This window comes from Prosopis cineraria, unplaced genomic scaffold (assembly GCF_029017545.1).
Source record: "Prosopis cineraria cultivar Desert tree isolate PC_DT_omini unplaced genomic scaffold, ASM2901754v1 PC13, whole genome shotgun sequence".
NCBI classification, from domain to species: domain Eukaryota; kingdom Viridiplantae; phylum Streptophyta; class Magnoliopsida; order Fabales; family Fabaceae; genus Prosopis; species Prosopis cineraria.
In genome coordinates this window covers 29,358,460-29,381,315 of record NW_026555344.1, presented here as the reverse complement: position 1 = coordinate 29,381,315, position 22,856 = coordinate 29,358,460, and the positions used below count along the sequence as shown (strand labels likewise).

Here is a 22,856-nt window from a genome sequence, read left to right as displayed (position 1 = left end):
TTTTAAATCAAATAATTATTTTTCAATTAATATTTTATTTATTTATATATTTTACTTTTATAACTAGTGTGAATAGTAGCCTAGTAGCTCAATACTAAATACTTACTTGAAGTCCCAAATTTAAATCTTACTTAAGCTAAATGTTAATTTTATTTTGTTTTATATGGAGAAATTACTTAAGTGCCCTTGCATCTTATTATATAAATTAATAATAATAATAAATAGATTATTATAATAACAAAAAAGAAAGAGAGAATAACAATTAAGGACCTGCTAAGAATATTAATCCCAATTACGGACCGTGAAATTTTGAAATCTCAATTAAGGACCATAATTGTGATTAAAAAAATGTAATTTGTGATGTGAGATTCATTATTGCCACTTGAAATTCACTAACCCAACTTGAGAAAATTTGTAACGTATATTGTGAAAACATGAAACCCCACTTGAAAATTGAATGTTTAACAAAAGCGCCACTTGAGAATTCACTAACTCGACTTGAAAAAATTTCTAACGTATATTGTGAAAACATGAAACTTCACTTGGAATTGATTGTTTAATAAAAAACACCAATTTGGATAAGTCACTTTTTATTAATGATTCTCAAGTGGGGTTTCATTTTTTCACAATATACATTAGAAATTTTTTCAAGTCTAATTAGTGAATTTCCAAGTGGCGCTTTTTTTAAACATTCCATTTTCAAGTGAGGTTTCATGTTTTCACAATATATGTTAGTAATTTTCTCAAGTTGGTTAGTGAATTTTCAAGTCGGTTAGTGAATCCCACCTCACAAATTACATTTTTTTTATCACAATTAAGGACCATGGTCCTTAACTCTGATTTCAAAATTTACAATCCATAGTTGGGATTAAATTTTTAGGAGGTCCTTAATTGTCATTCTCCCAAAAAGAAATTCTGATGGGGTCTTTAGGTGTGATTTTCCAACAAGATATATATATATATATATATATATATTATTTTCTGCCTTCTTCATTCGAACACGGAGGGTAGAGCGGAACAGAGAGATAGCGTTATTCTTCATTTTCCTTCTCCTCTTCCCTGTCGCACCGCCTTTCTGTTCTTGTTGTTGATCTTCTTTGCTCACAATCAGCCGGGTCTTGTCTTTTCCTCATCGTCATGTCCTGCCGCTAGGAGTATTGCTGTCACCAGATTCCTTTCCTCATCGCTGCCCCTATTTCATTCTGATCTTCCCTGCTTCATCGTCGCACGTTGAAGCTTCTCCTCTCTTTCTTCAACGTCGAGCCATCTCTGTCTAGTCCTTGTCGTTGATTTCTCCACTGCTGTCGACTGGAGCTATCCTCGCGGTCGTGTTTGGCTGCTTGAGGTGATGAAGTCGTTGCTTCTTCCATCGTTGTTCTGTGTTTGTTCGGTCTTTATTTTCCTTTCCACCTTATTTGTTGAGTCTTGTGCATGGGATAAGCTTGTTGCTACTCTTCTCTGTCACTGTTGTTAGCCATGTAAGCTTGAAATTTCAACTCTGTAAAATTTAGACCAGCCACCTTTTCCCTCCTTTGATCATCATTGAAGCAAATATGGTATTCTAGAGAGTATGGCTGCCATGGAAACTTTGAGTTAATTAATTGTTTTCTTGTTTCTTCGTTCGATGGTGTGCCTAAGTCCTCTCCCTTCTATATTGGTGGATGTCACAATTTTTAGGGAATTGAGGTGCATTTTAGTTAATTTTGTGTGTTGTTTATTTTGATGATAAGCTGAATATGGATGATGGAGGCTCATTGTGAACTAAATTTGAGTGCACTCGAGAGATTTGTAGAAATATTTAAATGAAGAATTTAGGTTCTTTTTGAATAATATTCGATGCTATTTTATTAATGTTGAGCTGAATATTGGTGAAGAAATTAGATATTGAAAATTGTTGAACTTGCTTGGATGCTTGTTTCATGAGTTAGTTAATGGTGATTGTTCTTTTAATGCTTGTAAATATGCTTAAAATGTTTGTTGGTGAAAATAAGATTGTTAAATTTTTATAGTGGAGCATAGAGAAATTAAAAATATTTCTGACGGAGTATATGTCTTTACATGCAAGATATATAGTTAAAATATTCATTGAAATTGTGTAGCACTTAAAAGGAAGTCATTAGACTATATGATAATTAAGATTTTTGTTAAGTCTAATATAAGGGCTATGTTAATGGTTGAAATTGAATGCTACTATGTATTGTCAAACTATTTGATAGAAGTTATTAAAGTGTTCAATGAAAGTTTAAGGGGTTTATAAGAAGTTTAAAGGATTATTATCGAATATTTGGATGTTAATTTTGCTCCTTTATTATGAGGAGGGAAATTCATAATGACATAAGAATTGTTGGATCTTGTGTTAATTATTTGCTCGTTTAATTTTATTTAGCTACACGATAGGCAAACTCCTCATTTCAATTCTCTTCTTTCCTCTTGGTTTTCTTGAGCTTTTAAAAGAGGTAAGTTTTAAATTTTGATACTAAAGACTTTGTTCTTAAAAACTTTGATTTCTTTGGGTCTTTGAGAAGTTCTTTTTGAGTTTCTATATGATGCTTTAATATTTTGAGCGAGCAATTGAATAAAAAGAGAGTTTTAAGGCAAAAATTCAAATTCCAAAGGATTGGATTTTGCTCTTTAATAGTTTAAACCTATTGAATTAGTTATAATTGTGTTATTTGAATCTAATTAGATTTAAATTAAGTTTTAGTTTTCATTATAAGGCCTAATTATAAAAGTTGGCAATACTAAGTAAATGTTTTTGTTGATTAAAAATTGTATGGTTTGAAAATTGGCCTAATGATGACTAATACGTGGTTTTGATGGTTAAATGATATTATGAGAATGATTTGTTTAATACTTGGATCAATGAGATGGATTATGGCTCATCGACTCAAGTTATGTGGTATGAATTATAGTCTTATTTTATATTATTTGCCATGATAAATAATATGGATCATTTATATGTTGTATATATTGTTGATGAAATTTATTGAAAAGTTAAAGAACAGTTCAAGTCTTCTTTTTATACAAGCATTATCACAGAAAAAAGCTATAGGAGTGCCCATGTAGGAGCGTTTTAAATTGAAAATGTTCTTAAAAAAACGATACGGAGCATACTGGAGAGTTTCTGTTTTAAAATGCTACGGTCATAGCGTCTGCCATAAAAAGCGCTCCCATGAAGCTTTATTTTTTTTTAAATTTTTTTAAAATAGCTTAGCAACCTACAGGAGCATTTTTAGCTTAAAAATGCTCCCCGTAGGCCTTTACTCTATCGGAGCGTTTTAGGCCCAAGAAGCTCTGGTAGGTTTCAATCTTGTTTTTTAATTTTTAAACGGCTTCCATCTTTCATTCTGTCACACTAGGTTTCCTCTTCGAAGCTTTCCGTTCGTTCGACACCGTGAAGCTCTTCTCTCCCGCCGTGAATAGACTCACCATTCATCTTTGCTGTTCCCTTTCCAGCACGAATAGCTGTCATCCTCACGTGTTTTCCATTCAGTCGCGAGTCCACCGTTCCAGACCAGTCCGAACCAGATCCAGTTCTCTCTTTAATTTGTTTATCGTGCGTTCTGCTTCTCCTCGTCCGTGCTCCATCCGCGTCGGCCCTCCTCACCCAGTCGTGCTCCATTGAGGTCAGATCCAGTTCATATCGTGTTGTGCCTCTTCCAAAGCAGCGTTTCGATGTCCTGTTGTCACATCTTCCGGTGTTTCGGTTTCCAAGGTAAGACTGTGACATTTCCTTTTTTTTTTTTCCTGCTAAGTTCTTATACTGTTGCAATCTTTGTATTGGTCGCCTGAAGAAGTGTCCGAGGAGGCCAGAAGATGCTGTTGCTGTATATGCATCAAGAGGGGAAGCTGAGAAAGAACTAGGTTGTAATCGAACCTTTTGTGAACAGAACATGAGTAATCAGGTTGAATTGGTAAAAAAAAAAAAAATTAGGGATTCGAATGAAGCTGATTCATTGTGGATGTGTTTGTGCAGGGCAAAATTTCGCTTAAAGGAAATGTGCTGGGACCAATGTTGTTGAGAAGGCAACAATCCATGGAGCTACCAGGGGAAGCCATAATTCTTACAAGTAACTTGGAGACACAGGCTTCTTAATTAAGTTACTGCACATTTTTTATTTTTGTTTTTTTAGCTTGAAACACGTTGTCTTGAGAAATTGCATTAGGCTTATTGTTCTGATGCATAGTGATTGATATGATCAAGATCTTCTTGATAGCTCATGTATGAGGTTATGAAGTTGGATTTTTCATTTTTCCTAAAGGACCTTAACTTATGAGTAACCTGTTGATATTGGTTCAGGGTTATCTGGTATTTTATTCCTGAAATACTTCTGATTATGGAAGTATCTAATAGAGATTATTCCTCTATCCATATATGCAGGATTGGCCTTAGGAGTTTTAAATCTTGCTATTGTTTTTCCACAGGTAATTATTAATTGATTATTGTCTCATGTTTGCTACTAGTCTGCCTTTTCTAGGGGACAAATGCTTATGAAGTAGCAACAGTATCTTGTTTTAACTTGTCTTTCGTGAGCTTTATTGGGTATACCTTATTGTGTGTTTCTGTTGCAATGCTGACTATTTTTAACATGTTGGAATGCGGACTTCAGTGGCATTCACCAGCCTAGTTTTTGCTGCTATTCCCATACTGTTTGTAAGTTGACAGTCACAATGCTTATATATGATGATCTCATCTAATATCTATATGTCAGATTTATTTCCTGTTGATTGTTTATGCTTACATTCATTTATTATAGTTATAGCTGCAGATGCTTTAAAGCTTTACGATTGTATGATATTGCTTGGTTTTGATTCAGTTCTTGCTTACTTCTATCCTATTTTGCCCTTTCTTTGATAATGCATAAAGAATGTAGTAATTATAAACCAATAGAAGCACTCCTTATGTCTTAAAAGATATAAAATGAAAGCATAGAAAATAATGATATTGCTTAATGTATTTAATTGTTGCATCAGATTTGGTTTTTGAAAGGGAGAAACCTGTTCTGTGATCAATAGATTGGATTTTTTTTTCTTTCAAATCTGCTCAACTAATTAAGCTCGAAAATATGTGCAAATGCCAACAATGGGGATCTTGAGCTGAACACCGAATTGAATAGAAACTACGTTGAAAACTCAAGCTTTTCTCTCTAACCAAATAGACTAGAGAAAAATGATTGGGCTGTGATCCCTAAATTTAAATTTCAAAATATACTCATTATCTCTACTCAAATCCTTGTCTTTATCATTTTGAAATAAATTTTTTTGCATCTGTTTGATTATTGGTCCTTATAGTATTTACTTTTTTTCCTAAATATTTACCATGCATTAAAGTTGATTTATTATTTTTTTATTTTCTTTTTCCAGGTGACAGCAACTACTCATAAAGAAAGTTGCTGTTGGATAAGATATTATTTTGTTGAATAGACTGTTAACTTCTTTAGGCCAAGGTAATAATCTTCTCTTTGGATAAACATTTGTACAGAATATAATTGTGTGCGAATGTGTGTTAATTTTGTGAGTATTTGTTATGATTATCACTTTTAGTTTCAGTATATACAAAAATTATCAAATTTAATATGCCTATACCCTTAAAATATGTTATATATAGATTGTGCATCAATTCTAGAGTGAGGATATTTTGATTTATGATGTTTCAGAACTTGGTGAATTTAGCTACTTTCTTTCCTATGCTGATCTTCATTTATGACTGATATGTTAAATTTGTTTCTCTCCAAATACGTTGTTTTGGATTGTTGTAGAATTACTGAGATGCCCAATGCAAGTCTTTCAAGATGGAAGAATTAAAAGATTTAATAGAGTGATTAGCAATATGTCATGAGATGTTTACAAGGTATTAAAAATTAGTTAATATATGATGTTTGCTATAAGAATTTTGATATATGAAAGAATTTGGTTTGTAATTTGAGTTGTCTCTTTCAAAATTAAATGACAAGTTGTTATGTTCAATTTCTATCATTGTAGTAATGGGTTTTAATTAAACTCCGGTAATTTTCAATGATATATTAAGTTGTGTGTATGAATTCGACGAGAATTTTTCTTTTTATAGTTGTAGGATTGATTATATATAAATTATTCAAGCGCAAAGACAAAATTCATGAAATGTATATCTGCATTAAAAATTATTTAAAAAAAAAAACTTCCACGGGAGCATTTCTATTCATAAAAGCTCCTGTAGGTCAACATACGAGAACTATTCTACATAGAAACACTCTGGTAGGATGGACCTAGGGGAGCTTTTCTGAAAAAGCTCCCGTATGCTAACTACAGGAGCTTGTTTTAATAAAAACACTCCCGTAGGTTGGTCTATAGGAGCGTTTAAAAAATGCTCTTGTACATATAGGAGCTCCTATTTTTGGAGCGTTTAAAAAATGCTCCAAAAGGGTAAATATAAACACTCTTGTAGATGTTTTTTGTTGTAGTGAAGGGAAAACTTTTTCAGTGCAAAATGGTTGAGGTAACAAAAAAATTTATATTTCTTATTGCTTTATTTAGCTATTTTTGAGTAGATAATATTATCTAGCATGTATTACATATTTTAAATAATTGAATGCAAATAAAATGTGTTTTAGAAGGGATTATGGGGTATTACTTTAATAATAATGCATCTATGTTTACTATCTATTTAATAATGATATTTATGGAAATAAAATTATTAGCATGCATTGTGATCATAAAAATGAGGAGTTGTACTTAGGAAAGTGCGGCTAGGTTTGATACTTTAGATAAGCTAAGGAACCGCTTAAGGGATGAATTATAAGTGTTATACTATCTTATAGTGTTGAAGTGGTCAATACTTAGGAAAGGTAGAAAAGGATATGAGGCATGATCTTGGTGGGAGTTTACCAATGAGAAGATGTGATCTTGTGATATTCTTTGGCTCATTGCCAATATTTAGTGTTGCTTTACCTATTTGTTGGCTAAGTTCACTAAAGAGGTTAATGGATTGAGTGTTTGACATTTCTTAATAGGGGAGGGGATCCAACATGAGAAGTTTGAGGTTGAGTGCTAGGCTAAGGTAGCCCTCATATGGAGAGTAAGTTGGACTGACTTTAGGAGGGAGTTAGTTTTGACTTTTTAGGATCCAAGTCGGGATATAGACAGTTCGGTGGATCAGATCATGCCTTAGTTTATATTTTGTGCCTGCGGGGGTATAGTGGATATAAGGTTTACCTGCAAGCTAAAGAGTATCAGAGGGCATTCTGTTGGTTAGGAAAGGTCATATTAGCCGATCTCATGCATTTAAGCATTTTAATTGGTTAATTATATATTATTTTAGATATATTATTTATTTACTTAACTATAGCTTTCCTTGTAATAAGAAATATCAATTTTTTTTGTTATTAAGATTGTGATTGTCTCACCTGATGCCCACAAAAATTAAGAGGCACCGTAAGTGTACGGGTCGCAATTGAAGCTAGTGGTAAATCAAGGTCGATCCCTCAAGAAATAAATTAAAATGGTGATTAGGCATTAAATTTTCAAATTCATTCATTAAGCTAATAAAAAATAGAGATTGATTTTAGGACAATTAAAATGAAAATATTAAAAGTGATCAATTAAAATAACTTTCAATCCACAAACAATTAAAGTTAACCAAGAGAATAGTGTTTTAGAGTCCTAATTCCCTATTTGCTTCCTAACCCTCTCATTACCATATTAATTGTCTTGAAATTCAATTTTGATAATTTAGGAATCTAAATTAATTCAAAATATCTTCTAATTATTAAAGATCCTAATTAATTCAATTAAAGCAAATTATTACTTTAATTAATTAATTGTGTTGTAGGCCCTAACCCATGAGGATTACTTAGATTTATTAGATACATTCTTGTTCTAATGGAAAATTAGTTAAACTAATCTTAGGCTACTAGTTCTCAGTCCAATTTGAGTCTCATCTTTTAAGGTTCAACTCAAATGTCCAAATCTCACGTAGTGATGGCCAATCACTAAACAAGAGCAAAATAGCTCAAGAACAAGTAATCAAAACTTTATTTTTCAACAACTAAATGATAAATTTAAGGTTATTTACACAAGTAGGTTCATAGTCATCTAGAACAAGAAGATTTAGCAACACAGTCTTCTAGAATAAGAAGATTTAGCTACACATTGATGAAATGAAAATTGTAATAGCATAGACAAAATTTGGATATATTAGCATAAAAGAAAAGAAGAGAAAATACTGAAAAACCGAGGTAGAATGAAAATTTGCTTCACTTCTTCTTGATTTTAAGCTTTTAAGACTTCTCCTCTTACTCTCTTAGGGTTTTTTCTAGCTGCAACAGTTGAAATGTGCCTCTTCTAGTTCAGAAAAATGAGTTATGTAGGTTAATTTTGTATAGAAAATGAAACTGTGCTTCTGCATTTTCATCTGGTGCCATGATACCAATGAGCAATTCTGAAAATGCTTTTGCTTTTATGTTTTGGATTGAAAAAAGCACTTTTTTTCTTATCTCCTTTCTCTTTCTTGTTTTGATGTAGACATGCCTCACCTATCTATAATTAATAAATATGAGTGTAATATTTGCTTACTTCAATTTTTATCATTTTAAACAATTTCCTTAAAAATATTACAATAAATTCACATTAGGCACTTAATTAATTTTTTTTATAAAAACAAGAAAATGTTTCTCTTTTTCATTGATGACTTTCAAAATATAACCAAAAAATATATCAAGTATAATACAAAATAGGAGTCATCATCACCCCTTTCTTTACAATATTTACAGGTCTAGACAAAAGATCTAGTGGTGGACGAGAAAAGGAGCAGAGTTAGGAGTTGTTTGTAGATTGTAAAGAATTGCAACCCTTTCTTTTAAGCAAATTTATTGCAATGTATTTAGGATTGGGATGCCAGTAGGATGTGATTATATATATGTGTGTGAATATGTGTGGATTGTATGTTTTTGTATGAATTTTTGTCTGCTTGTAGACTTTGACTAGAAAACTTGGTTACGATGTATGGTTTTAATGGATTCATTTGGTAGACTAAATTTTCACTACAAGCAAATGTTTATTTTAATATGTATATGAATATATGTGATTTTACAAGAAAATGCAAAGTGGTTGCATTATAAATTGTGTGCGATGGGTAAACATACACCGTGGATAGAGAGAGTGGGTGCATGGGCCCTATGGGAATCTTTGAGTTAAGTGAAAATGTTTAGTACGTGTATTCATGTGTATATGGTGTTTGGAATGGTTTTTGGCTACTCTTATGTGATTTGTGAATTTTAAAGGCTTAGAGTTCATGTTGAAAAATGGCACTCGAATGCTTAAATTTTGATATAAGGGTTTTTCATCATTTAAATATTCTATTAGGTACTTTTAGTCGTATTTGACATGGCCAAAGTGTTTACACAAATTTATGACCTTTTGGATGAAATTTAGACAATTTTGAAAATGATTTTTACTAAAAAGTTGTATTTTTGCGTTTGGGTGTCCAAATTTTAATTGACCATTGGATTTTCCTGAAATTTGGCTTACAATAAATATTTTTATAATTTTTGTGTTGGCTTTGGAATCATCTCGATTGGATATCGAACAGAGAAATGGCACATTCTGAAAGTTGGTCTAGAGATGTTGTCAGTCATGACAGCAACAATTGCTGAGGTTGGGATGTGCATAAATTTTGATCTGACCATTGATTTTTTTAAATTTGATACACTTGTGGTACTCTTTGAATGTGACGTGAGCTCTAGAATTAATTGGATGACAAAATGGTGTACTTTGGAAGTTGATTCGAGAGTATTGTTATGATAGCAAAAATGCCAAACTTGTAATATGTTCAAATTTTAATTCGACCATTGAATTTTTTAAAATTTAAAACACTATTGGTACTCTTAACAAGTGACATGTAAGCTTTTGAAATCACTTCAATTTGAGGTCAGACGGTGAATCAATGCCTTTCGAAAGTTTTCCCGAGAGGGACATCGTGATAGCAATTAATTGCCCTTGTTTACTTAATTTGCTTCCGTGCACTACATAGTAATCATTCAAACTTTTCTGAGGTTTTAAATGTTTGTTTTACTATTGTATAGATTGTTTGGTAATTTAATTGTTTTTTTTAAGTTGGTTTTAGGATCAACTCTTTAACTACACTTAGTTTTCTTGAGTTGTGGTGTGATTTTATTAACGCTAGGGGAAAGTATTACAGAGGTGCTAGCCTTGTGAGATGGCCAACACATGTGGAATGGAGGGATGGTTATTTGTGAACATAGTACTCACGTTTGTTTTGTTGGGCTTTGTGTCTACACTTGATTTCATGAGTTTTGTTCTTGCACTTGTTTTTGTGGCTTCGAGCCATACTTGTTGGTTACTTACCCTCGTGGACAATGTATCCATGATTGTTGGTTATTTACCCTTATGGACTATGCGTCCATGCTTGTTAATCGTTCTGATAAAGTTATGCTAAAACATGAAGTTTTGGAAACTGATAATGTTTTTTCAAATTTATTCTATTAATCAAACTGTCGTTTGATCATATATGATTTTACACAATAAATTATATAATTCAATTGTTTAAGATAGAGAATGTTGCTTGGGATGTTGAACTTGATTTCTCCATTATCTGTAATTAAATATATAAATTTATATACTTAATTTATGTTTTTGTATATGATTGTTTAAAAAAAAATAAAATGATGAATAAAATGAGCTTTAATATGTTAATGGTTATTTTTCTTATTGGATTCATAAATGTTCTCTTCATTTTTATAATCTCAATTGGGATGTTACTTATCAAAAATTGTCTTTGGTCTCATATATTGAAGTTGACCCTATATCTTCTATTGATCATTACGGGACACAATTGTTTTCCTGGAAAGTGGAAGTATATATGGACCATTTATTTTGATGTACTTTTGTATTACATTATCAATTGTAATTTAGTGCTTCATGTATACTATGGTTTTCTAGTTTTATTTTCTTGTGAAATTTGTTGGTATGAAGCTAAGCTCCTTTTGGTTTGGCTAAAAGGTTTGTTATTGTAGAAATTTAGAAGGTCCTAATTATAGGAGAGACTTTATTGAAATTTTTACAGAATGCTTAAAATTTTACAAATCTTAAATTTAGTCATAAATTATATATTATTATCTTAAATTAATTTTCTAGTTAATTGAGACTTATGAAATGTGAGTCTATCTTATATTTTATTTCGGTCACACCCTCAGTTCTGGGGTGTGGCATAAATGGCATTCTTCATAGTTAGAATCAAGATACTTTATGATCTCTAACTGATCTAATCTATGATGTATGAGTATGCCAGCCTTCATTCTTTTCAATTAGCATAATAACTATATGGCTGCTTTTCAATCCAAATATCTACCTAACATTTCTTAGAATGTACACAAATCTAAATACATACAAATCAAAGTATAAATTAGACTTCCAATAGCTAATTAATGTATAGGAAATCTCTTGCATTTCCTTAATTTCAAGGTGGTAACTAAAGCATTATTTGAAAGCTAAGCTTGATGCACTATAAATATTTGCATGCTGTATGCCAAACCTTTTGGACATTTTATGTCATGACACAAAAATTAAAATAAATAAAAATTAATAATTAAATATTTTTTATTGTATTTTTAATTATTTTGGAACAAATTTAATAAGAGGGAGAGTTGATCTAATGGAAATTTTGTTAATAAATTATCTATTAGGTCCCTGTTCAAATCTTGCTATTATTGGAGGAGATTTTTTCCCCTTTATTTGAGTCTTCCTTAAAATCACCAAACTGCCCTCTATTTTATTTTAAAAAAACTAATTTGATATCATATTTTTATTTCACTTTCTCCTTTCTTCGAATGATCTGGATACTTCAAACAGAAAAAATATTCTCTGCCTCTCCCGTCTTCTTTCTTCTGTCTTACGATCTCCTCAGCCTCATACCTTCGATGCTTCGTTGTTGGCAGCTGAGGGTGCTTGGGTTGCTGTTTGCTCTTCCTAACCTATTCAACCACTATTGCAATATGCAATGTGCTTCAGATTGCAATTTCTCCTCCTCCCCCACATTAAGTCGCTGCCATTAACTGCTGTTGGGGGGGGGGGGGTTTGTATAGCTCATAGCTTCTTTCATTCTTGTTGCAGTCGTCAGAGGCCATGAGTGGCGAGAAAATTCCTCCTTTCTCCATGTGTTGCTTTGGGTGCTGCTGTGGATTCGTGATCTTCCTCCTCCCCTGCTTGCGTCGATTTCTTCTTTCTCTTTCCCTTCTCTGTCATTACTGATTCAGGTGAAGCTTAGAACTGTTCTCGTTGATTTCGTGTGTGTATTTCAGGGGTTGAAGTTGTAGATATGCCCTCTCTGCTGAATCTGTGCATGTGGGTGCGAAGAGTGAATGCTATGAAGTTGATCTTTCTATTCGATTTCAATAGGCTACGTGAATGTGTAGGAGGGGGAGCTGAATTTGAAAAGCATGATGAATCTAATTGTGATTGTTCAGGAATTGTTGGGTAAGGCATTAAAAGGTTAAGAAGTTTCACTGAATGGGCGAAAATCATGCACATGAAGGGTTTGATATAAGTTTTAAGTGGAAATCATATTCCAAATTGAGAAATAGACAATGGTTAAAGTCATATGGGAAAACTCTGATGTAAATGATGATGTTTAAGAAATTTTGAATTATTGAGATCTATTATATTGTGTTAATGTTAGAAGGAAGTTTATTGAATTTGTTGGATGTTTAATAAAATCTTATTGTATATTATAAGACTGGAAGAGAAGAGACCTTAATAAAATGCTTGTTAGATGAATTTGACATATAATGGCAAGATATTTGTGATGGTTGTATTGTTGTTAGTTAAAATATTATGGAAGACACTTTATAATGGAAGTTGAGGCTGAAATTAGAAATTTTAGGAATAGTTATCTTGATTGGTAATTCATGAGTTAAATTGCTATTGATGTTAGTCTTTAAGGAAAAAAAAAATAGAGATTTTAGGAATAGGTATCTTGATTGGTAATTTTAAGGAAAAAAAATTGATGTAATTTTTGAGAATGATGGAGTTAAAATTTACCTATTCTTCTCCTATGAATTAATTTGGATTGTAGATTTTGGGTTGCAAAGTGTATAATGGAAAATGACTATTGTATTATCTAGGCACTGGGAAATTGAAGGGCAAGTATCATTGCAAGAAGACTAATTTGGTAGCAAGTTATATTTTGAAACTCTTCAGGTAAGTGAATAACATCCCAATAATTTACTAACAATTTTTTTACTGAAATATTTTTCTTAAATAGATCATGTGTACTATTTCAAATGTTGAATATTTTTCTTAATTAAATTACTCGAACTTCTGAAGTCATAGTATGTGTCTGTACATTCTTTTGCAAAAGGCATTTATTTTAATTGATTAAATGTTTTTACAAGTTCGAGCAATCTTTTATCCGACAAAGATTGACAATCATGAAAATTGGTAAGAGTTTATGAGATAATAGTTTTGAATTTTCATGTTTAGAAGATTTATTATTTTAATTGATTCTGCGAGTTTGATACGGAGAAGAGAAATTTATATTTGAAAAAGTGGTTATTTTATTACTTGTTTGAAAATGGTTTTTGAAAGGACTGTATACAAAACATTGGTTATTAATGGCAGTTTCGTTAGCTCTTAAACGTGCCTTGGTTAATGACTAGCTAGTTTGGTTTTTGTAAGTTTTGTTTTTACGTCTGTTATTTGTAGGTTTTGTACCTGCATCTATTTTGTGGCTTTGACCACGTCTGGTTATTTACACTCGTGGATTGTGTGTTCATGTTCGTTTCGTAGCTTTAACCATGTCTAGTTAGTTACCCTTATGGACTATATGTTCACATCTGTCTTTGTAGAGTAAGTTAGGTTTGGTTACTTATCTTTGTAGACTGTGTCCACATTTGTTTTCTGTTATGGTAAAGTCCCAATAAAATATGATTTCATTTAGCTCATTTATTATGTATACAATTTCATTTGATTCTTAATGACAAGGTTACTACAATTTTCATTTTTCTAGTCTATTGATTCATGATTTGATGTTGGTTTTATGTTCATAATCATGCAAATTGAAATTGAATAATTTTTTATTTTATTTTGAAACAAGGTGTTTACATTGTACTGAATTATTTCTTTAAAGAATTTACATATTTTCTTTATTTTTTATTTTTATTTATTTTTATAATTGAGATGTTATTCACTAGAAAATACTTTAGCCTCAAATAATAGCTGGACTTGTATTTATTGTTGATCATTAAGAGCTTTATTGCTGAACTGAAGTAGAAGAATTTCTTTGGATAGATCTCACTTGATGTAAATGTCGGCTTGAGTATTATTTTTATAGTCTATTTCATGTGTTCTTCATTGATTACAAATAGAATCTTGATTTGTTGTATATGTTGATTGTTTGTTGTTGAGGAGCAGAGCTCCTTGTTGTGGAATTGTTAAAAAAAAAAAAAAATTTGTTGTTATAGAAATTTTGGGAGATTCTATATAATTTTAAAGTAGGGTATAGGATTCTTTTTGTTTATGAGAAAAACCATGGTAAGAATTTCTAATCTTATTATTAATGAGTTCAAAGTCTTAAATTAAAAGTTTCTTAGATTAATGCTTAAGGGATATGTGTTTTATACTCATGTTCTGTGTCTGTGATGCCTTATTTTTGGGTGACATTTTATTTGACATACCAAGTGCCAAGCAATATATCATTACATAATTAGGAATTAAAACTTACTCCCATTAAAACTTATGATACACAAAATTTCAACATTTATCTCAAAACCAAATGAGATAGTTACTCTATGAAAATTGTGATATCTTTATTGGGAAACCTATTGAGTCCTTTTTTTTCCCCCCATCGTGCATGTTCCTAAAAGAACTATTTGTTTTGTTATCTAGAATAGCATTTCTGCTTTCTTTTATTGGACTCATACACTGAACGTTGGTTGTTGAGGGTGTTGAGTTTGTTCCCAAGAGATAGTTGTCTTATGGAATTACATTATTTCTCCTCTGAAACTAAATGTCCTCAAAATAACCATGCATTTTCTTGTCTCAAATATATATACTTTATTGTGGGATTTGAAAATTTGTATGCCTTATACTTCCTTATACTATTAACAAGACTCATGCTATTGAGCAATCTCACTTCTAAAAGTACCTCCATTCACATGATGGACTTGCAACAATAAGTAGGCTCTTCAATCCTTCATGCAAGGTCAAGATCCATATAGCCCAAAAAATCTAAAAAAAACTTTTCTTTCTGATCCTTGAAATTACTCCCATTCATAAGATGAGAACGGAACTTGAGTTAATTGGCACATATATATAATTATTTGAATTTAATTACTGATAATAATAACTCAATTTTTTTAAACACATATTACAATGTACCATATAATATATTGATGCAGCATTGTATAATATATTGACATATATATACGAAACCACACCAAACACTACCTCCATACACTAGCACTCTTTCAAGAAAAGTATAGAAAAAAAAAAATACACTTAAACCCTTTAATTGTTGACAATAATAATGCCAGTTATTTAAACACATATTACAATATAATATGCCATATAATATATTGATGCACATTATATAAAAATATATTGACATATATATGCGGAAGCCTCCACCTTTTGATTTATTTTGTATTTATTCAAATGGGCCAACTTGAATCCATTCGAAAACTCAGATGGCAGTTTGGTGAAGTAACAAACTGTACATCATCAACCTTCACATGGCCGTTCTGAAAAGAGATGCGTTCCCCAAGGAAAAAAGAAGAAAAAACTCGACCCCATATCTGTTATTTTCGAAAGGTTCCAATCGGTGGTTCCTAATGGCAATGTATTTTCCGATGAAGACGAAACGAGATGTGATCTGCCTCTCTCCCCCTCTGATTTTAACGCATCTGATGCCTCTAGGATGTGGCTAATCAGAGGCAAGAGTGGGAAGCGATTTCCAACGACATCTGCATGACGAAAATAACATTATTAAGCTTTCCAATCAAGAGTTGTGGATATGAAAGTTCACGCCATGTTTTCCCAGCTTCTCTTGAATAATAACATTGAGCTTTTCAATCATGTCAGAGGTGAGAAAATTCTCCCCATCCCCAACATCTCCACGTCTAAAGAAAACATTATTATCTACCCCACTCAACAATTTGCCAGTCTTGTTCACTTTCATGCTGCTCAAATTCTCAAAACTGCAAAGCTTCATGATATCATTAATAACATTACCATTCTCTTCCTCCTCAGTAAATCCATGCCCCATAAATTCAGCTAAGTCCTTCAAGACCCTTGCTGGCTCACTCTTCAAATCCTCATACGTCAAAAACATTACCTTATTTGGCCTCTCCAGACTCTGCTTGTAGTATCCCAAGATGTGATCCCAAAATGGGCCATAGGGATTCCTTCCTTCGCAGAAGCTCTCAAATGATTCCTCAAACGACCTGGGCTCTTCCACTTGTGGTGCGAACTTTTCAATGAAGTGCCACAATGATGTGAACATATCCTTAGGGTTTCTACACAAGTACACAATCTTACACTTTGACAGCTTCACTGATTCTGGCAACGAAATGTATGGCATATGGCTTGCTAAGAGCCTTGGTGACGGGAACGAGCTTAGATCGGGGATGTTTTTATGGATGTAGAGATCGATCTCTAAAAATGGTACAATATCATGAGGGTTAGCAGTGACGAGAGGGTGAGGGTGAGACTGGTTTTCATCAAGATCTGAATTTGTTGGATAATGGATCTTGCGATTAAGAATTGCACAGGCTAGGGCTTTGAGCCAAGTGGTGCCAGATTTTGGTAAGGTGACAAGAAGAATGTCAGAGTCATGAGCTTTGAAATGTTTTTTGCTATTGAGGATTCCTTGCAAGTTTTTTGTGGCGTACCAGAAACCATCATATTGATGGATGGTATAGGAAGGTTCGCAAAACGCATCGCAAGGTAAGGTGGCAATGAGGTCCTTGTTTTCTTGGGTTAATTCGACTTTCTGGAGATACTTGGGAGCATTGGAGGGTTCAGAGTTTTCTGCCGCCATGGTTATAGTGTTAGTGTGGTTGGGAAAGTATAGTGTGAGAACACTTAAAAGAAATGATGAAGAGAGGGGTCTAAATGCTACTGGCAATCTTTCTATAGTGTCGTTATGAAATGACAACCAAGTGCACGATATTAGATCTAGAATTTTAAATTAAGTATAATCATGTATGACAGGGTGTAATATACTCCAATAATTGAGTGCGGTGATTGAGGACATACAGGACTTTGGAGGAAAATGCTGTTGTGTTAAGCTTTCTAGAGATCAAGGTGCACCACGTGGGAATCTCGATTTACACCAATAATGTTGACATTATTAATATCTTAATTAAATGTGCTCTAATTTTATTTCAAGTTAATTATCGATCCCTTCCATCCTTTTTTTTATATTAGATATTCTAAAAGATTCCTTCCTCCTAGGAAAAAATATGTGACACTTTTAATTATTTCACAAGAATTATGAGAAGTGATAGGAGAATATAGACCTAGTACATCATGTTATCCATATTCCATCCAATAAAATTACACCACTTCAATCAAATGAAATTTTATGTGTTATTATTTTTACTGACTTTTTTTATCATATAATACCTATTTAATTTCTTACATTTTCTTTCTCTACTATCATTAATATTATAATTAATTTATATTTAATACCATATGAATGTTATGTTTTTACTGAATGAACTATAGATAATGTGGTGTATTGGATCTATTTAAAAATTTCTTATAGGACATCATTAGTTGTCTCATTAAGAAGGCAAAAAATTATCATTATTTTTTAAGATTACCCTTTAATTAAAATCAATATATCTTAATGGGAAATTCTTAGATGGATCCAATAAGCCATGTCATCCATGGTCCATCCAATAGAAACATGACACTTAGATGGTACTAAATGTAAATTGATTTTGATATTAATGATAGTAAGAGAAAAAATGTAAGAAATTAAAAAAACATTCTATTATAAAAAAAATCGCTAAAAATAATGACACATGAGCTTTTATTTGATTGTATTTGTACAATTTTATTGAATGGGCCATGGATGATGTGATACCTTGGGCTTATCTAATTAAAATTTCTCCTATCTTGATTATCTTTAATTTCTTTCTTAAGGACATTGGTGAAAAAGAAGAATTTAATGTTATTTACTTTTTACAAAGTGTCTTACATTTGGGTCAATACTAGCTAATGGAAACTCTAAGAGGGGATATGGATGAAACTCTTTCATTACACAACAACAATGATTACAAAACAACACAACATTTTCTTCACTTGATGGATTATAAATATAATCAACCCTTAACTTGGGTGATGAACAAACCCCAAACTATGGGGACTAACCATGAGGTGAGGACCATGTTAACATCCCTCATTTCTAATCCAAAGTTGTGCCCCTTTATATACACATTAGGGTTGCTAACTATCAAGTGATTAGCACCTAATCATTTCAAATATTCCAACAGTTATTTACTAATTACCCAATAGAAATTTGATAAAAGAAAAAAGTAAATAGATATAAATTAAAACCAAGAAGATTTTTTGCACATACCTTGTAGAATGTAATTTAAAGAGAATTTTTATATCTTATAAAGGGGTATTGATGAAAAAGGATAGGATTGCCAGACAATCCCCTTCCGTTTCTAGTCCCGAAAAAAGAACGGGCCATCATTTTTATCTAGTGTCCTGTCTTAGAAATTGCCTTGTCCCGTTGGAGATTTGAACAGGATGGACCCAAATTAAAAAAATAAAAAACCAATTATGGCTGATGCGCTAAGCTTTCTAGATATCAAGGCAACAAGGTCGTGGTGCACCACGTAGGAATCTCAACTTGCACCAATAAGGATGACATTTATAATATTTTATTTAAAGGTGGTCCAATTTTATATATCTTATCATAATTTTTAATTATTAAAAGATTAAATACATTTTAAATATCAAGCCTAATATTTCATGTTAATTATTGCAGTGAAATACACCCATCACCCTTCTATTTTACCTTAATTACACATACCTTTCCTCTATTTTGAAAACATATAATTTGGTCTAATACATTAACTCTGTTAGTAATATTTTAAAAAGATTATAAAAACTTATTTTTAAATTAAAATTTATAGTAAAGCAAATTTTATTTACTAATTTACCCCTTAACCTGTGAAATCCTAAATTATATTAGTTTGATAGTTACAAAATTTCATTTTAAAAAACATGTTTACAAATTTTAAATTTTAAATTTGAATTATTTATATAAACTCTCAAACTTATATCATTTTATGTTATGTGATGAACAAAAATATGTGTTTTAAATATGTTTTTAGCAATTTTAAAAAACATAAATAAATAAGTTTCAATAAACTTGATAAAAAGTTAAATTTTATAATATGAGAAATATTTCAAAATGTATTTATTATATATTTTTTAGTTGAATACAAAAAATTATTTTTTGGAAAATCTATATTTTTGGATAATTCTTATGTTAAAGAGAAATTCTGGTCAAATTAAAAGTTTAAAAGTTAAACTTAACAAGTAACTAATGGCTGGATGAATGAAAGTAAAATCTCAAATATATAAGAGAGGTTTATGTAACATACATTTTAATTTTAAGGGAGTTTATATAAATTTTCAAAATAGAGGGGTGGTTTGTATAACTAAAGCATAATAGAAAGGTGGTTAATGTATTTTACTCTAATCATTATATATTCCGATAACAATTTAAAAAGAGTCGCAGCTATCACGTTGCTTTATGGAAAAAGAGTCACCGAGATTGATAAGTTCGTAATGTGGCTTCAGTTAGTGTAGTAATCAATTGATGAGATTCTGAGATCACTCGCTGAGATTAATTACTATTTTTTAGATACGAAAAGATCTTCTTGTATGATCACATGGCCTCGATCCGACGCTGTTCAAAAAGGAAAAGAAACAATGGCATCCCACCAAGGTTCAAGGAGGCCATGTGATCATTCTTAAAAGCTATAAATAATTTTTCTAAACTATAATTTTTCAATCAGGAGGAGTTAATTTTTCTAATCAACTTCCTGAACTTTTAATTTTTATGTATAAACCCCTTGTGATATTCAGATCACTGTTAATCAATTGACAAAGTCTCCCATGGTTGACGAATTATAGTATTGGGTATCTAACATGTATCATGAGGATATTAAGATGCACACGTTGAAACACTACGATATAAGTAGCTCAAATCACATAACATCAAAAATACCAATCGAATGGATAAATTCACATTGCAGTGTTATGCTACATCAAATATTGCCGCATAAGAAGTGTCATTGGTAGGCATATTAATAAATCTCAAAAGATGTTCTTCCTTTTCAGGCGATAGGCACTACAGAGTATATATATGTTTTCAAGTTTCTAGGTCTAGTTCTTCATTCATAATTTTATTGGCAATATGCTAAACATATAAGATATCAAATTAGAAAAGTTTTAGTTAGATATTCGTTTAGAATTTGTAGCTAGGTCAGATGCTATAAGAAACCAATATCAGTGGATCTGCTCGGTAATGGCATTATTCAAAGCAAAAAAATAAAAAGGATAATGGGAATTTTTTAGGGAGAATTTCATATGAAACCCCAAGGAACATAATTTCTTTGCAGGCACAATAGATTCTAATATTTCTCTGTAGGTCCAATGACCTTAAGTGCAATTATTTTTGAAGGTGAAAAGACTGAACTACTCTTAATGAGTGAGAATAATTGTGCTCAAAAGAAATTAATAACAAAGGACTATAAATTAAAAAAAAAGGTTCACTTAATTACAACAAGAAATTTGTTTATTCACAAGAGTCCATGTAAATTTACACTTGCACATGAAAAAATTTGTTAACCAATTAAATAAAATTAACAATAGAAGGTCCGTAAATAACAAGAAAAGTTAAATTATTTATAGTAAGAAGTTTATTTATTTACAACAATCCATGTTCGTTTACATTTGAGAAAATTTACAAGTCAACGAAGAAAATTAATAGCAGAAGGTTCATAATAGAATAAAAAAAGTCTAATTATTTACAACAAAAATTTCATTTTTTTTCACAAGAGTTCATGTGGGTTTACACTTATATATACTTGAGGAGGAGAAAATTTTCAAGTTAATCAAAGAAAATTAACAACATAAGTATTGAAATTAACAACAAAAGTACCATTATTTACAATAAAAGTCTATTTGTTTACATGAGTCCATGTAGATTTACATTTGAGGCTTTTTCATTTATTAAAAGTAATTGGGTCATTTCAATGAGGAAAATAATTGCAATTAAGGCCTTTAGGCTAGTAGAGGAATATCAAAATCTATTAGACGCATAGAGAAATTATGTTTCTTTAATTGGGTGGGCCTTATATGAGATTATCCCACTTTTTCTTTATGGGTGACACATCTCTAAGGCTTTATGAATTAAGCTATTAGTGGTTTTAGGTTAGAATCATTGGGTCCCAATATTTTTTTGATAGGATGAAATCAATAAAATATCATTAATATGTTGGATATTATAAAATATTTAACGAGGATTTTAAAAGGAATTATTTTATGTTAATAATATTAATCACTATTTAATTCTATTTATTGTGTACTAAACCTATATATTAGACCTCACTATTACCCAGAAGCATTTTTTAATGTGTGATTAAGACATCATTAATTGGTGTTATATAGCCCAATGTTAATTTTGAGATCTTTGCCTACAAAGGTAGTGCTTGCCGTAGGTTCTGGTACACCACCTTGAGCTTTTAAACATGCTGCTCTTTACCCCATACTCGTTTCTCTTGAGTCGTGTTATTTAATTTCTATTGTTCTGTGTCCATGCTAATTGTACAAGTAGAGTTCGTTTAATCCTTGTTCTTTGTGAACAAAAAATTACCAAGCGTGCTAGAGAAGCTGAGTCTCAAATGATAATAAAGGGTTCCCAGGCTCCCTTACCACAATTCACCTGGATGTAAGGATACAGAGGAACTGGAATAATAAGTGTTTGATTAATTGAATGTGCAAACTATAAAGTTGTAAATATTATAAAGCTAAAAATGATGTTAAAGACTATCTGAATTAAAAGTGTACTGGGCTTCAGTGATCGATGGTTGTTCGGTCCTTTTTGTTTATGACCTTCTCTTCCTTTTATATTGGTTTAGCTGAGGCAGTTGGCCCCATGAAACCTGGAGCTCGTTCATGAAGTATCGAGGATTCAATAGACATGGCCTGTGAGATTTGTGACATGATCTTCCTATTTGCAACGCGTATAGGTTAACTGCCAGCCCGTGCCCCCAAAATATCCGTTGATAATGGCCATGATCTTGCAAGATTTAGGGGCTTGTTGAGATCACAGTCTATTGTGAGGTAATAGTCTATATAAGGAATCTAAGTCTTAAGGGATTCATAGACTCGAATTGACCTAGTTAGGTTATTCTATCATGATTTGGACAGGCCTTGTAATTAGATTGCTTATTGGGTCTGACTCTTTAGTTACTCAACCTATTTTTTATTATTATGATGGTAAATGATGTTTCAGTTTTAGCCCAAACAATGCCCCCCGCGTGGTAGTGGTTGGCAACTATAAGCCATGTGGCACGTTTGAAAAAGGACTAAAATGTCATTTCATTTCTCTACTCCTTCTTGACAATATAAATTTCACCCTTCTTCCTTTTTTCAATCTTTCCTATTTACTTTTCCCTTTCTTGACCCCTAAGCTTCTACTTTTTGTTGCTTTTGCTTCTTTGTTCAATAATGACTTCTTCTTCTGTTGCTACCACTTATAATGCTACTCCAACCAACACTCCCACCATAATCTTGCTTGAATCTCTAGCCATGATCTGAAATCCTGTAGGTCC

The 22,856-nt window shown here is 31.6% G+C and overlaps 1 protein-coding gene and 1 long non-coding RNA gene across 13 annotated transcripts; one reads left to right on the top strand and one right to left on the bottom strand.

Annotated features, from left to right (window-relative positions):
* Positions 1-1,007: 1,007 nt before the first annotated feature.
* Positions 1,008-12,686, top strand: LOC129291067 (uncharacterized). Of its 12 annotated transcripts, none has more exons than XR_008588623.1 (8): positions 1,008-1,345; positions 3,360-3,715; positions 3,795-3,864; positions 3,977-4,070; positions 4,382-4,425; positions 4,611-4,654; positions 5,365-5,447; positions 8,748-12,686. It is a non-coding gene; the product is annotated as an uncharacterized LOC129291067 (long non-coding RNA). The 12 variants fall into 12 exon arrangements; XR_008588622.1 differs by having other exon boundaries at positions 1,008-1,686; XR_008588627.1 differs by adding an exon at positions 5,760-5,851 and having other exon boundaries at positions 1,008-3,715; positions 5,372-5,447.
* Positions 12,687-15,300: 2,614 nt separating this feature from the next.
* On the bottom strand, positions 15,301-17,115 carry LOC129291066 (cytosolic sulfotransferase 12-like). Its single transcript, XM_054928186.1, has one exon. The coding sequence runs from the start codon at positions 17,027-17,029 to the stop codon at positions 15,989-15,991; it is 1,041 nt and encodes a 346-aa protein (XP_054784161.1). The 5' UTR covers positions 17,030-17,115; the 3' UTR covers positions 15,301-15,988.
* Between the last annotated feature and the right edge of the window lie 5,741 nt (positions 17,116-22,856).